The sequence below is a fragment of the Triplophysa dalaica genome, chromosome 8, assembly GCF_015846415.1.
Source record: "Triplophysa dalaica isolate WHDGS20190420 chromosome 8, ASM1584641v1, whole genome shotgun sequence".
Taxonomy (NCBI): domain Eukaryota; kingdom Metazoa; phylum Chordata; class Actinopteri; order Cypriniformes; family Nemacheilidae; genus Triplophysa; species Triplophysa dalaica.
In genome coordinates, this window is record NC_079549.1 from 15,674,583 (window position 1) to 15,691,616 (window position 17,034).

The window sequence follows — 17,034 nt, forward strand, 5'->3', positions numbered from 1 at the left end:
CTTCAAGGGTTCTATATAGCACCTCGGTCTTCCCAAAGAACCGCCAAAGAACCACAGAAGCACCAAGATATGGTACTATATAGCACTTAAAGTGGTTCCCCCATGATTACAAGCCAGGAACCACTTTTAGTGCTATATAACACTTATGACTGTAGGGTATACAATATGTCTTTACACTTGATCTAAAAAACAAATGTAATTTTTAATAACTTGTTACTTTTTGCCACTAAATTCTCTTCCTTCTAAGTAATACAAACCACTGAACTTTATTTAATAAAGAAATGCAAGCAAACATTGTGTTTTTCCTTTAGGGGTGAAAAATGTTTATTTGAATTCCTCAGCATCACACTGAGAAAAAAATGTCACGCACAGTTTCTCCCATTGTGTGTTAGTATAGCCCAAAGGTACAAAAAAATGAAAAGAAATGAAAAGGAAAAGGATGTAACTAAGTTTGGTAGTGGTGACATCCAGCATTCGAGTGGACAGGGCATATCTTACACTCAAGTGGATCTCATGAACCATTGTTGTGCTCTAATAGCCTAGTTTTGAGGACTTTTTGTGCTGGGCTATTTAAGGACTCAGCATTCAGCACATGACAAACTGTACTTGTTCTTTTGTGAAGGTCCAGCTCTTGTTGTCCCGTCGTCCTCGCTGACCTCATAAACGCTGTTTACAGAAGCGACAAACAGTAGAGAATGCTCATACATATCTCAGCTACATGACTGCAGTGTACTCTTGAGCGCAGGCTGTTCTGGTATAAGTGAAAGCGTGCTGTACTATCGCATGATGGGATCTCAGTTAAACACTCCAGCGTGTTTTGTATAGAGCTGTTGTGATGTGACAAAAAGCAATTCAACATTCAATTTTTGAAATGAAAATGAAAATGAACGAGCACTGGGTCTGTATGCTGATAAAAGTCAGTAAATAATCAAATCTGTCTACCATATTTTTTTTTGTCAATTTTAGAGGAACAGATTATTCAGATATTTGCTTAAAAATATTGCTGTTACAGTCCTACGAAAGCCACATGATCCTGCTCCTCTTTATACCTTCCTCAGATATGACGTAAATGCACCATCTCAGAGGCTAAACGTCTGCTTTGTTCACAATCCCTTGCTCTTCCCTGAGCTAAAGTTGATGTGACATTTTGTCCATTTTTTGTCTGAGTTTTTCCGCTTTTGGCATTGTTGAGGGAGGGTTGAAGGCTTTTACCATCACATGCTGTCTATTGAGGTCTTTCATAAATAATTCAGTCTAGTACATTGAATGTGATGACAGCAAAACTGTCATGAAATCTCCCTCATAAGATCAAAGAGGTGTTTCTATAGAAGGAGGAATTTCATTTTAAGACTTTCTGTGGGTCGGGCATATGATCATTTTTTCTCGAGGTCTCATCTGTGCCAATTCTCTCTGGGTCTCCTGTGACAAAATTGGATAAAGTATAATCTATCTGTGCCTTTAAGAAAAGAAAGTCGGTTTGTCTCTATCTTGCTTACATGCCTGTAGAGATTTTCATAATTACAGCAAATACTAAGTCAATGAGGAAACTTGATGCCAGTTATAAGCTGCTAAAATGGATTTTCAAGATGAAAGAATATGTGACAGTTCTGCCTAAAAATGAGTTTTGTCCTTTGTATTTTCACACAGTCTTCCTTTTCTATTGTCACCTCAACAGGGTGTTAGCGATGGGGCAAATTTCTAATTTGTTAACTCTGCTTGTGTTACAACCCCTGTCTCGTGACATTTTTAGTTTTCACTGAAACAACAATGCAGAATTCCTTGCAGAGATGTTTATAGTCAAGGGGGAACAGGATGATGTGCTTTGTGTGATGTGATGTGGAAATGATTTGATGATCAACAGGCTGATATGGTTCAAGCTCCTTTCAGTGTGAATCGCCCAAGGCCGGACTGTATCCAATGTTGCACTTTCACATGGCTTGAAGTTTATAGCCTCTCGGTTTTCAGCGTGCAGAGTAAAGAATTTCCGTTTCAATTTCATGCCTGTCAGGAATAAAACATGATAAAATGCAATGAAACGCACAGCTCATCTGCCCAATCTGTAAATGGGCTAAACTGATACACATGACAGACTTTGGTGGTATGTGAATAAGTGAGCTTCTTAAAAGGCCTTGGGTCCCAGCGAATGCACTGTTCTTCCCTTTTGACCATGAAAATGAGGTCCTGTTTAGTCATTCGAAAAGTAGAGAACAAGACCTTCAGTTAATGAAGGTCTCTTTCAATCATTGCCATTGTAATGCAAGCGCTGCGAATTTATAGACGCTCCTTCAAAAATATGTTATATGTAATGATGACAACCACACCAAGAAGCTGTCTGTGAAGGAACACTTCTGTAAATGTCTCTCTGGCATTATACACGCGGCGTTGTTACAATAAATTAGAAGGAAAACGCATGGATGAACAGAACATAACAATGTGCGAAAACGCTCGGCAATCAGCTCGGAGGGGCGTTTTTGTCCTCTGTCAGTATTGTACTTGTTGTGTCATTAATCATTGCGTGATCTCGGTCACTCATTTAAAGTAATAAAAGTTTCCATCATAAACGGAGAACCGGTGCGAGTCGCTCGCTCACACCAGCTTCCAGCTAAAACTCCTATTAAATCAAGCGAGCAGAACATTTCCTAAGGCAGCCATTGCCTTTTAATTTCCTGAAGAACCGGAGAATATCATTCATTACGAGAACTACACATATTTGGTTTTTAAAAGTCTCATAAATCAATACGGGCCTGACTGCAATAATTATAACAAGTTAACATGTAATTTCCAGGCTGAAAGCCGCATGGCCGGATTTTAGCATATGCAAACGAGGTAATTCAAATAGTGTAGGGATATTAATACGAAGGGGCAGGTAACGAGGTACGAGCCATGAATTATGCATCGAAAAGTGGTTGATCTTCAATAAAGGAAATGAATTCACTGTGTAATCTAATTAGTTATGGAAGTCTATTATGTCGAGCAGCAGAAAGCAACTGTCCTTGAAAAGGAATTTATTTACAGTACATGTTGGCTCATTGAAATGCAATTGCGTCGTGGAGCCGTCCGAACATTAACGCCAACCTATGTTCCTCACCCCTCCCCTTCTTTTTCCCACCTCCTCTGTCCTCACTTTGTATACTTCCTGTGTCCCGCTCTGCCTCACCCTGTCCACCATTTCACTTCTGTTTTAGCTCAAGACCCGGGAGGCCTCCCAAACGGACCCAGAGTGTGACATCGCTGGAGAACCCTCACATCATGCCGCACTCCGTGCCGGGCCTCATGTCGCCAGGAATCATTCCCCCTACAGGTAACACAGACGGGCGTCCTCAGGTTCTCACAGCGGCCTGCTGCCCATCCGTTAAATGGCACGTTGCGAAACCTGACAGTCCCCAAACTACCAGCCATACCGTTGACCATCTCCACCTGCCCCCTCCCTTCCCATCAGCCACATCTCCAGAATAAATTGGAGTGGAGAGTTGTTCTCTCGCAGATCATTATAAGAGATGCTGCATTCTGCCTTGAGTGGATTTTAATTAGCCCGATTAAATCCACTTCACTGCTATATGTACATAAGCCGTCGTGATGTTAAAGCAAGCTTATCGCCACAACAATCAACAACAGCCGTTTGTGCCTTTAGTTCGCCTAGAGCAGGTCTTTTTGCTTTTGTTCTATTTACGGCTGGTTTTCATTGCAGCGCCTTTGAAGTCGCTCGCAAGAAAGCGCGCTGATTTACATATTGTGGTCTCAGTTGTTCTGCCATCTTTTAATAATACACAGTCATTAGGTTACGGTTAACTCGTTGTTAATGCACAGTTTATTTCTTGTGAAAGCCCTCTTGCGAATTCTTAAGCAATTATTGAGCACAAAGCCATATAGTTATTTGTTTATTCTCATCTGGTACGTTGTATTGTATTTTTTTCTGTCCTGCAAAGTATGTCGTATACACTGCAAAATAGGCAGCTTTCACATGCAGCAACGTATTGCTTTAAGAAAATAGCTAGACTGAGCAAAATAGCTTTTAAATAGATTTTAAACAATAATTGAATCTACCAGTCAGTGTTTTTTTTTGTTGTTGTTTTAAGTGCTAACTCCATTAAGTTTTTTGCATGATTATTTTTCTACTTATGTAGTTCAGTTTGCAAGTGTAGCATTCTTTCTGTTAATGACAAAAGTGTTTCGAAATTCGAACTTGTCAATTGAGGTGGTCTCGAACAATGGACCTAAAGAATTATTGAGCCTTGCGGCTTGTGAATGTGGGTACAGGGGCCCCTCCTGTTTTGAGTGAGGTCAGCCTATCAGTGTCTTGTTTGGAAACATGATCTCAAAGGCCATGCCGTACAGGATGAGAGTCCAGGATGAGAGTCTTCTCTTATTAAGTTCCGAACAACCACGACAAAAAGCTTTTGAAATCCAGGCCTTTAAACCTTAAGAAAGGCTCTGATCTTGACATTTCGGTTAGGACTTCTGAAGAAAAGTAACATTTTAAACAATCAAGTTTGTGAGGGTCTTTTGTTGTTTGATGGGCTGGCATACAGTGAGTAAATGTAGTGAGATTTCGTTCATGTTCGCCTTTGATCGATTCTTGTCATCTTGATAGGAACCAGGTCTGGAAGAGCATGAACCATAGTGACAAACAGCTTCAAGTTATTGTGTTCATTCAACTTGAATAATTTTGCAAAGGTTTAGGGCTTTTTCAATAGGGCATGTTCAATAGAATGTTATTTGTCCCCACACCTTTTAAAGGTCCAATTTGTAATTTTTTGGAGGATCTATTGAAAGAAATGCAATATAGAATATATAACTATGTCTTCAACGGTGTCTTAAGACCTTGCATAATGAAGCATTATGTTTTTATTACCTTAAAATGAGCTATTTCTAGACCGTGGGTCCCCTTACATGGAATTTGCCATGTTGTTTCTTCAGTAGCACTAAACAGACAAACTGCTCTGTTATATCCTTCGGGAAAGAAGCAAAAGTACTATGAAAGGGGAGGGGTGGAGTGAGCCTTTGGTTGCAATTTGCAAACTCACCGGAAGATGCCGCTAAATTTCACATACTGTACCTTTAAATAATAATAATATAAATAAGATTTTGTTATTGGTTTCAGACCCTGTTTCTTTATATTAAACAAGCTTCTATATCTACAAAATAGACAAGAAATCCTAAAAGAGCAGCATATGAATGCCATTATGCAAAAAAATAACTAAAAATAAACAAGTTTCCTCAGAGGTGGCTTAACTCACATAGAAATTTAATTTGGTGTAATTTTCATTTTATGTTTCTTTGAATTCCCCCCAGAAAAGCTATGCTAGGGAAGCAAAAGGCACGCGACCCACAACTGGCCTTTTTTAGATACATTCTTTATTATCTTGCCAAAAAGCACATGCTTTTAACACAACAAATCAGCTTTGTGGCAAAGGACAACATTCTACGCCCAATACTATTTGCACATGTGTCTGTTACTCATACAATGACTTCCACCTGCTTTCAGAAAGGACATCATCATTTGTGTCTGTTTCCATTTATTAAAGTGGATTTTGGCCTTTAGAGCAGATGTCCCCCTCTGAGGTCCAGAATCACTCCTCTCTTTCAGATGCACTACAGACAATTTGGCCTTCAAAGGCGATTATTTCCTTTGGGCTGACGTGGCGCAAACGGATGACACCTTAAGCCTCAAGAAGAGATGATGCCTAGTTAAGCTTCAGAATATATTTTTAACACCTCTAAACACACACACAGGGCAAAGCCAGCAGTTAATAAAAACTAGAATAGCTAGAGACATTTGAGAAGCAGCATTTAATGGTCCTGCTCTACGATAGATAATGCAAATGGTATCATTCAAATGCATTTCTTAAATCAGTCGCTTCAAACAGACTCAGTAAACAGGGTGAAATTTTACCTCGGTCTCTATTAGGAGCCCACACAGTTAAGTCAGTAGATAAGCAGTTGCTTATCATCAGCTTGGCTAACTCACTCTTTGTGTACTGATGTGAAGTTAATCTGATCTTAATTTAATTACACTATTAGTGGAAGGAGGCACATACATTTCTTATTTGTTATAGGAATGTTCTGACATTGAGCAGGTAGGGCAGCCCGCATGTTAATTAATAATGAACATTTTGACAATATTCAGAGGCATGACAGCGTTAAGCTAGTCTGCTTCTGGTTTCTTTTGCATATTAATAGATCTTTCATTATTATTTAATATGACAGCTGCTCCAAGGGCTACGATCAGACCGCATCTCTATTATTTGCTGTTTTGTGCGCAGTGTGACAGTGCCATGCGAATCTTTATTTGTCAAAGGAGTCCCCTCCCCTCGCTGCCGTCTCGCGTCTGCCCGCTCGCCGTCTCTCAGCCACGGCTGTTTATGTGGCCGAAGTGATCCTTCGGTCTGCGAGAAAACAGACATGGGCGTCTGAATTTAAAGGTGACTTTCAAAAGTCAAAACGTTGCGCTGTTGGTGCTTTGCATACTAATGAATGCTAATTGAGGAAGGAGTGGGATGCTTGTTGTCGGGGCACAACGAGTGGACTTGTTGGTATAGTGAAGAAACATTTTTTTAGACTGGTACTTAGATGTATTTTGTTACAGTCAAACGCCGTTATATACAATTATATACTTCAATACAGTCTTGTTTGTCTGTATTTAATGATCTTTTTGTGAAATTTTTGGAAGAAACGTCAGTACCATGGTTCTCGTTTGGGCATCATTATTGTTTAAAAATAGAATTAATAGAAAATTAAGTATATGAAACAAAATGTGTTCTTAATATTTAAAGGGAAAGTTCAGTCAAAAATGAAAATTCTGTCATCATTTACACACTCTTGTCATTTTTGTCATTCTTCTACAGAGCACAAAGGATATTTTAAAGAAATTTGGTAAACCCAGGCATTGTTTTTGTGTCCATACAATAGAAGTGAATGGGTACCCCCGTTGTTCGGTTACCAACATTATTCAAAATATCGTTTGTGTTTGGTAGAAGAATGAAAGTCATACAGATTTGATATGACAAGAAGGTGAGTACATGACAGAATTTTCATTTTTGGGTGATTTTTCCAAGGAATGTATTAATGTGTGGTTTGTTGTATTTAGCATTTCTTCTTGCTGTCTGTCAGAGCAGACCTGATGAGACGGTTCTTGGGTTACAACTAAGTAAGAACCACTTTGATTTGTTATATACTGTAATGGACTAATTAAGTTGAAAATTATGATAACTTGTCTATTCATAACATTCACACCTGTAGGAGATCCCATATCACCAGGTCAGTTTTAGTGTTTTTGTTTGACGCATTATCAAATTGAATAATTGCCGTTTTGATAATTCCCTTAAACGCTGCTCAGATGCCCTTTGTCGCGCAAACAACCGAGAGGTAATTTTATTCGGTATTTTCTTTCCTCGGGTCTACGCTTCGCATACATCTCATTTAGAAAACAGTTGACTCTCACCCATTAGACACAAATGAAGATTGACCTTCAGTGCGACTGTAGGCCATATTTATTATGAGTGTGTGTGGGGGGGGGGGTAAGATCCGTTCGCAGCTGTAGGGCATGCATATGCAACAGCAAACGAGAGCGCCCACTCCAACATGATGTATACGATACATCAATATGGTACTAATGTATTTTAAAATGCAAACAAGCCCAGAAAGCCGGTGGCATGCAATGTTACCTGCACCATCTGCCTATTTGCTGCTGGGAAGGCAAGTTGCCGTATTAATGCCACATGTTCGATATCTCTCTACTCCACTTTCTCTCCACGCTCAGGACAGAGACGCAGGCCAAATGGCCACAGTCGAGTCGTGTCAGGAAAATGTGACAGCTGAGCGAGAATTAATTTATCCATTGGCTTCCTTGCATCAGGGGAAACAAAAGTTAAAAGGGACATGAAACAAAGAGCATTTCACTGATTGATACTAAATAACTGGATTTTCCATAACATTTTGATTGTATGTTATTTAATAAGCTAATGTTTCTTAATGAATAATGATACTGTACATTCATGAATTTATTATGATTTATGATCTAGACAAATAGTCAACCAACAACTACGTAGATTGATTTTTTTTAATATCTAAATAATTATTTTATTTTAAAAAGTATTAGTTCAAAAATTTTAAATTATAAAATATGTATAAAACTATTATTTTATTTATTTAATTTTAGTTAGCATGATAGAGTAATATAAATTGCTAAAATGGTATTTTTGAACATTTGAACATATTTATAAAATTATTTTATTTTTAATTATTTATGTTTATTAAGCATGATACATTTGCATAAATTTAGGCTAAATTTAAAGAGTTATATCATTCATTTTTCCCAGAATCCTCTTTGCCTCATAATCTCATATGTGAATCTATTGTACTATAACCACTTTCAATACACTGTAGGTATAAAATGAGACAGATCACAGGATTCACTGAACACCGGTGGAAAAATAGCTTGGCTCTGATTCATCCATTCACATCGTTTCATTAATCTTCATTCATGGATCCAAGGTCTCTTTCAAGGATCTCACTTTTACTTTCTGCGAGTCGTTCAGGTGTTTTGTCATTGAAAACGAATAAATGACAGTGAGTCAGTTCTTTATCCAATCTCCCCGGCTCTGTGGTGCTCCCTTTAAACAAATCAAACAATGGAAAAAATGATTATTGCCACTGGAGCCTTTGAATTGCAACGTTCCCAGTCATTTAGAGGGAATGATAATGAAATCACAGTCAGATGGGAATGTTCAAACTCGAAGTGTGTCTATTTGATATGTCATGGACATTTGCATGTCTTTGAGACCGTGCGTGATTTGAGCACATCTTTGGTTTCCCACTGTTTCAGGCTGTTTGTTTTCACTTTGTCATACATCCCTACCCGTTTATTTACAAATAGAAACTATGGCAACATGTCACTCTCGATAAGTTCTCCTGACTCCATCTGTCATCATCAAAGCACAACAGCGTCATCTTTGCATTTAGAGAGAAAACGAGACGGAAATGAGAGAAGACGTATTTGACAGTCAGGTTTCCAGCTGAAAACATTGCATCAGTCCGATGGAGATAACTGTGTAATCACAAACAACATAGGGACGGGATGCCAATGATCTGCTCTATTTAAGACGTGGTGCTAGACTTAGTGGTGCTAGTGATGGGAGAAAGTTATAGCTGTTGTAGAAAGAGTTTTTTAAGAGTTCTAGAAGCAAAACCATCATCAAGAAGCATCTGAGGGCACAACCTGTTCATGATTGATCTACAAGCATTGAAATGCCTCACTTAAAGTATATGAATTTTAGCGGCAACTAGTGGTGAGGTTTCGAATTGCAACCAACGGCTCACTCCACCCCTCCCTTTCAAAGCACTACAGAGGCTGACACAGGGTTAAGTGTCATCACGTTTTCGCTTCTTTGCCAAAAGAAGCATTTTGTCCATTTAGGGCTACTGTCGAAACAACAAAGCAAATTCCATGCAAGGGGACCCGTGGTGTATGTAGATAGAAATAGCTCATGCCAAGCTAAAAAAACATAACCTTATGTAAGGTCTTTAAAGTAAGTTATATTGCATCTTTGTCAATAGATCCTCCAAATAACACATCGGACCTTTAAACGTTTAAAGGTAAATAGGCCGTATGGATCCGGAGTGCAGAATTTTGCTGAAATTTCAGCAGTTATATGTAGAATCAGGCCGCCCATTATTCATAAGTTTTACACATCCCATGCCTCCTGTGTATTTGTATATGAAATATTTTGTATTTCTATAATATATTACAAAAAATATATTTTAATAATAATATATAATCCTATACAACTCCCTGCACCAGATGAATTTTTATGATACAGCACTCAAACCTCCTGCTTTGCCGCTACAGGCCTTTCAGCCGCCGCTGCAGCAGCTGCAGCCGCCACCAACGCTGCCATCGCAGAGGCCATGAAGGTGAAGAAGATCAAACTGGAGGTGATGAGCAGCTACCACGGCAACAACACCCAGCACTGCGCTGACTCGGAAAACGGAGATCTCAGCTCCGGTGTGGGTAAGTCAACATCAGACACTATACACTGAAAGTTGTGCAACTAAATGTAACTCATGCTGTTTTCCCGGGGAACATTTTTTAGATGTGCGCTTTAACTGTACCTGCACATTAAGCGGCAAACTTTTGTGTCTATAAGGAAACTAGGAAGCTTTGTGTAATCTCCTTTCAAGAAGTCTGTTTGTTTGGTTGTTTCCAAATTCATCATTAGCAGGTAATGCACTTTTAAAATAGCTACACATCAAATGCATCCATGAGCACTTTATCCCAAAGCTAATAGCTATTAAGCGAGCCGCTAATTCAATTTGGTGAAGAAAATTGGTTTTGAATGTCCCCCGTTCCAATTAATCGTTTCAGAGATACATTCGGATTTTTTCATCTCTCTTTGCAACATTACTTAAAGCCATTTTTTGTGGAAATTACACTGTTATATTAAACCACAAATCCATTACAAATGATTCAGTTACCATAATCCCTGAGCTGAACCGTGCGCGTGTGATTTCCATTGTGAATATCCACCCTGCGTTGAAGGATTTCCCAGCTGCGTTTGACACTGCGAGTTGTTGCAAAACACGGCGCGTTCTTAGCAGATTTATCGAAGGAAACCACGCGCAGCTGAGGTCATCTAACAGCTAACAGCAGCGGGGGGCTTACGAGGTCACCGAAATAAAGATAAATGCGAATCGGAATAGGCGAGGCTGCGGCAATGGGGCTAATAAGAAACTGTTTTTATCTTTTTACAATTTAAATTGTAACCTTGAGCACGCAGGCTCCCTGAAGAATAATAATTCTGGGCTCCGCAGTGAGCGGAGAAGCCGAACTAGAGAGGCATTAGAAGCTCTGAGTGAAATATATGGCCGAGACGCCTCTTCGGCCCATCCACAATCAATTGGATTCTTTTACTTTAATATTTACTCGCAGCGATGAGATGCTAGTCTGCATGGTGATGAACAGTCTACCTCTGGCGTTTGAAGGTGACCTGTCACCGCGTACGGACAAATCTCTCGCTTGCAGAAATGTAGAAAATAAATCATTAAAGGCAGGCGGGCTCTCATTCTGGGATTTAAATCACTCTCAGATTTATGATTTGAATTAATGCTTCGTTTGGTCAAAAGAACGGAGGCTGAGACAAATGATGTTTGGTACTGAAGCCATCCTAATATTGATTACTGGATGTCATTTCAATCTCTTGTTTATATCAAGCACTCTCCTGTGACGGGATGGCCAATAGGAGTCATCCACATGTTATGAGGGCGAAATATAGCTGGTTCTATTCGGCAAGCCAGAGGGGAAAAACAAGCGCCTTTCAGCCTTTAATTGCAACATAAATTAGGTTTTTAAGTGAAATAGACAGTGTTTTCCATTCCCTTCTTCCAGCAAATTCCCTCACTGCTCCGGATCATTACGGCATTAAAACGGAAAGGTCATTTCACCAGAGAACCGAGAGAGATATCACATCAGGGTGTTTTAAAAGAGTGCCAGAGAAAACAGGCAACTGTGAAAATAAACTCTTATGAAGGCCTACAGTGCTCTGCTGACTTCTGCTTTTTTGAGCACAGTGATTGGCTCTAATGGTTTTAGACCGTGATTGCCTGTTCTGTGTTGCTTACGAGAACATTATGCAGCTGGAGTCCAGAGACTGAAATCATCTTACGGATATAGGCATGACTTTACAAGAGAGGAACTCGGCTTAACATGGACAATGTCATGAGCAGGAAATGAGCATGTGCTATATTAAAACAGCTGTTCCTGCAATGAGCTTTTTTTTAGTTGCACGTAGCTACATGCGAGTGTAATTATTTTTTTCTAAATGTCACTTTGGGTTACCAACTGCGTCACCCCCAATGACAAGTGTTGTTTTTATATAATTATAAATAATTATTATTCAATATTAATCATGCACCAGGCATTGTTAAGGATTGTGTCGGAAAAATGAAATATACAATTTTTAAGTGTGTTACATATGTGGTTTACTGTAGTGTGTTTAATATGGTGTGCTAGAATGTTGCTAGGTACAATAGTTAAAAAATGTTTTCAAAGTTCCCTTAGCAAAATAACATATCTTATAATAATTTAACTATTTTAATAATAATAATAATTATTATTATTATTATTATTTGTTGCTAAGTGGGCTTTGTAAACATATTTTCTCATTTTTTCCTCGGATCATTTTATTTATTTATTGTGTTTGATCATAATTATTACATAAATTATATAATATATAATACAAAGTGTGAAGGACATTGTACTCTATTTTTTGGAAATGCTGTCTATGTGAAGATGCAAATTGGATGAGCTAATATTTCTTCTGCATTAAATATTTAACTCAATCACTTTTGCATCACTATTATTAATTACAAAAAAAGAGACAAAAACAGTCAGGCAAATTAAGTTTGAGCTAAACGTCCAAACATCCTGAGCGAGAGAGGCGGTGAATGCGATTTAGCTTTGTGTTTAGTTCCCTTTGATTCTTCGCTAGCTTTTTCTAAAGGAGGTGGTGGTTCCCCTCTCTTACAATGTGGATTGTTTCATTGACTCATGGGAAATGGCACGATTACAGATCACAAACCAAGCAAAACATGTACGAAACACTGCCTGGAAGAGAAACAAACAGTGATCCATTGAGCTGACCTGAACCATAACCTTCATTATTCCCTGACGAAATCACCTGCCCCTTTCAACAAGAGGGAAAAATTGCTTATTTATTAATTGACTTTTTTTTCAAATGTAATCTGTGCAACGGCAGAAAACCACAAAGAAATCTTGCATTTCTGGACACTGGGTTAAGAAATAGAAGAAGGTGAAAGAATATCTCTCTTGGTGGCCACTGGGTGCCATTTTGCTTCCGATTCCTTGCCACGGCAACGTTAATGGACCTTAAATCCTCTCCGTAATTAGATGGGGGAATTGTGTGTATCACCAACCAGATGATGCTGCCATAATGAAATAAGCGACAAACTTTCAGGCATGTGCTCGCGTCAACGTGCATGTTTGTGTGGGTTTCTTTCATTTAGCGATTTAGCGTGCTCAGACCTGGCCCAGACCTGGTGTTTAGTGTTTTGGGGACGTGGGGAGCGGGAGTCACGTCAGGCCCGGTGACAGGTGTCTATGTTAGGGACGGAATTAAAAGTGAAGGGGAGGGAGATGATGGGTGGGCCTCCCACCATCGATGAGGTCAGGCCGCTAATTCTGCCAGGCATCTTCTGGCGGTGAAGGCCAGCACTCAAGAGATGGATCTGTAGAGAGACCGCAGCTGTAAGCATGGAGGAGCTAATTGGTCCTTATCTTGCTGTCCCATTCATCTTCATTTTTTACCAATTACTGAGCATTATCTGTGTTCTCGGTTGGATATGGGAGTTAATCCTTTTTGGTTAAGCTGCTGGTGCAGCTTGCAAATTTCCATTGGTGCAGGGGGCGAAAGTGTCAAAGCAAAAAAACAAACTCGGGAAACTTCTCATCATTGTACACAGGAAGGAATCGATTGGAAATGACATCACAGGAGAGCGGGAAAAAGCAGCAGGGAGGAGGGGAATCAATTATTGGTGTTATAATTCAAGCCCTTGTTTGCAAACGTCGCAGTGCGATTGATTATGTTGTTTTCATTGCGCTTGCTGTTATTGACTTGTTAAAACTATATTTTTTTCTCATCTGTGACTTCAATGCAGCCAGTCAACCAATGGTGTTTAATAGCTTCTTATAATTATTCAAAATATATTAATCTTTGGCAGTCCCTTAGTACAAGTATCTCAATTTTACTAATCATTATTTATTATGTGTATACCTAAGATGCACAGGATGCAAGATCAAAGATCAAAGGTGAACTACAGTTACCATCTAGGGTGCTGCTAAACGTGTGCTGTATGCAAAAACATACGGATAAACTTGCAATCACATAATAATAACTGTAAGAATTCATGCCTCTCATTGTACATGTTACACTGTCAGGAGCAATCTCTTCACATATTCAATGCATCACTGCGTCAAGCACTCAACGGCATCTTTAACTGACACTGATGTCGGCAAAAGGAAGTCGAAAGCAGCGCGATATCTGTTTGATGAGCGCTGTCACATTTCTTCAACGCCTATCAAAAAACGTAGACCCTGAATCCATTGTCTTTACAGCAGGCACATCCATCATGCATTGGGGCAGTGTCGCCTCTTTACAATCAGCCAGCTTGTACATTGAGCCCTCATTTAGCATAAAGCGTTCATGCTCAATGCCGGGCCTCTTAAAATAGCTCCCCATAGAGGACGGATTGAGCGAGCCATGCCTCCTGCTCTTTGATAGGGATCTGTTTGGTCACACACAACACCAGCTGTCATCTCAGCCTCGACTGCTGTGATTTAATTAGTCTGTTTATGTCCTTTCTAATAATAAACCCCACACTGTGGAAGGACAAATCCAACAAGGGTTGTGCTTTGTTTTTCAATCTGCCAGCCTCGCACTGCTAAACGCGGAGAGGTTACGGCAAACAGCATAAAACTTCGGTTTTATTATTGCGGTTTGTCTTTTTGCTTTTCTGATTCTCTTTTTCTAAAACTAGGTATCACATATGTCATTAGTGGAGAAGGCATGTCATGCCATGTGACAAGCTATGCAAGATGCAAAGTGGAAGATGAAACTAGAAAAATGTGTGCTCAATACTGAAAAAGATCTATATGAAGTAGTTAAAAATACTTTTTGCTAGTAAGATTCTTGTCTGTAAGTCAAGTCTCCTTTGCGCTTCCCAACACAATCTCACGAGCAAAAACGTTACTATATCACGATGTGACTAATTTTGGCTAATTCATATGAATTTGTACGATCTTATTCGTACATTATATAACGATTTGCTTTTAGGCATTAGGGTTAGGGGCGGGGTCAGGGGTGGGAATTCGGGATTGCTTTTTTTCTTGTCAGATGAACAAATGCCTATGAATAAACCACCTCGTAAAATAGTTATGAATTCCTGTTTGTGATGAGCGCTATTTGTTCCAAAAACCGTCTGTTTAGATGCCGCCTTAAAAGGTAGATGCCTATGTAGGCGCTAGATTTTGGATCAGAGCCTAAGTCTCTCTTTTAAAATTCAGCTAAGAGAGTAACCGACCCACAGCTAAAGGGGGAACCACGCAGTTTACTTCTGAGTCGCGCCGGAAGAACCAAGGCCTACGATTCATTTCTTATTACTCACTGACTGAGTCATTTAGCGTTCCGGAAAGTAAATGGTTTTCTTCAAAGCTGTCTCACCTGTGTCGGTTTACATTTTTGAATGCTGTTTTGTCTAGCTTTAAGCACCAACAGGGCTCTTCGCGAGAAGGCAGGAAGCGTTAGTAATAGCTCTGAGACCAGGATGAGAAGCAGGGCTGAGTTTAGAGAGATGCGGTCTCTCCTGGGCATTCGCTTCTGAGTGCCTCTATTAGGCTGTTGTGCTCCTGGGAAGCAGGTGACAGATAAGTGGAGAGCGTCACACATTTTAATAGAATTTCAAAAGATAACTCGATAATCACTTACTTTGTTAATGAAGTCGAATTGCTTGTTTTAATTCCGGTTGCATCGACAGTTAGTATCAGCATAAAATTGAATATGCATGGTTTTAGGAGCGGGGGTGCGGTAAAAATGCGCAAAGCACTGATGTACACAAATGCCTACAACTGCAGAAACAGATTACAAAATGGGAATTGATTAAACATTATTTCTGTAATGATCCGTATCATGCTCCATCATCTTTGAAAAGCAGCCCAGCTCTACTGTATTGCAGTGAGCGTGCTACAGTATAGAAAATGATTGTAAGGAAAATATTTATGCGCCGTCTTTCAGAAGCACGAGTTTAGAAATTCATTATAAAATAAAAACAAGTGACCGGTTTACATGTCGTGCGTCATCAACATTAAAGCTCATTCTTCATTAATTGGATGAATTCATTCAGAGGCGTTTTATTCGATGGTGAGACGCAGCGCATCGTGCAACGCTCTTTACTAATCTCTGTCAGGTTGCATTTATAAGTGGAATTGAGTGACCTTTCATGGCAAAGATAGGGATGAAGAGATCGGCGCAATTTGAAAAGACAATGTCACATGGTGTAAATGCGATACATGTAATAAATGACATTCAACCTTTCACAGATGATAAGCTTTTGCAGTTCGTAATGCGAGCGATGCGTGCACTTTGACTGCTTAGAATATTCCTCCGATAGGTCATCTCACTGCACTCAATTACGGGAGATAAACAAACGGCAGCGTGATGCGTAACCAGCGCGCCTTATGATGACAGAGAGGATGCGATGCTTTTGGAATATTGCAGTGATTATTGCAGTGATAATAACATTGCAGCAATTAGAACATGAGAAATGAAGGCACAGTCATTATCACTCATGGGTATCAATCAGGCCTGGAGCCCCGTTAACCCTAACTAGACAAGTAATCTTGCTCTGGGTCAGACCGTCTGCCAGAACAAATCATCCCGATGCCTTAAGTTACTAAAAGTAGACTGTTTATGCTGCTGTAGAACACAAAACATTTAGCCGATGTATTAAGGGAGAATGGGATACATTATGCCATTAACGGGATTTCTATTTGACTCTCAGTTATATTTCATAATTATGTCTGCGGTCTGCTAAAATTAAAGGAAGGTAATTTGTGAAGGCTAAGTGTTGTTTTTAGTTTGCGTTATAAAAGGCTGATTTGGGTCATTGGAATGCATGATTTACAAATCAAGTAGCTGATTTACATTTGAAATAAAAAAGAAATAAACATTTCAGTTCATTTCATCTGTCACACAGAAACATTTTCAAATATACTCTTAATTTATATTTATTTACTAGCCATCATCACCAGCCACTTGTAAATGTATTTGTAAATTTGTTTACGAGAAATGTTTATATACAATTCTCTGACCTTTAAAAGCAGACGTTGGTTTTTAGTTTGTGAGATTGTTGAGCTCTCTTCTGAAACTCTGTCTCATATATTAGAATCATATGAGATAGATATGTTTTTTTTTCAGTAGAAAAAATCAGAGGGGTGACGTTATGCTCCTTTTCTGCACTTAAAAG

General features: G+C 39.3%; 1 protein-coding gene across 5 annotated transcripts in view; it reads left to right on the top strand.

Annotated features, from left to right (window-relative positions):
* The window catches only part of dachd (dachshund d), a 97,773-nt gene that overhangs the window by 43,249 nt on the left and 37,490 nt on the right, over window positions 1-17,034 (top strand). For all 5 annotated transcript variants that reach the window (XM_056754813.1, XM_056754811.1, XM_056754812.1 and 2 more), the window contains exons 2-3: window positions 3,186-3,301; window positions 9,848-10,009. In XM_056754813.1, coding sequence (XP_056610791.1) covers window positions 3,186-3,301; window positions 9,848-10,009 — 278 coding nt within the window. The remainder of the gene's footprint in view (window positions 1-3,185; window positions 3,302-9,847; window positions 10,010-17,034) is intronic.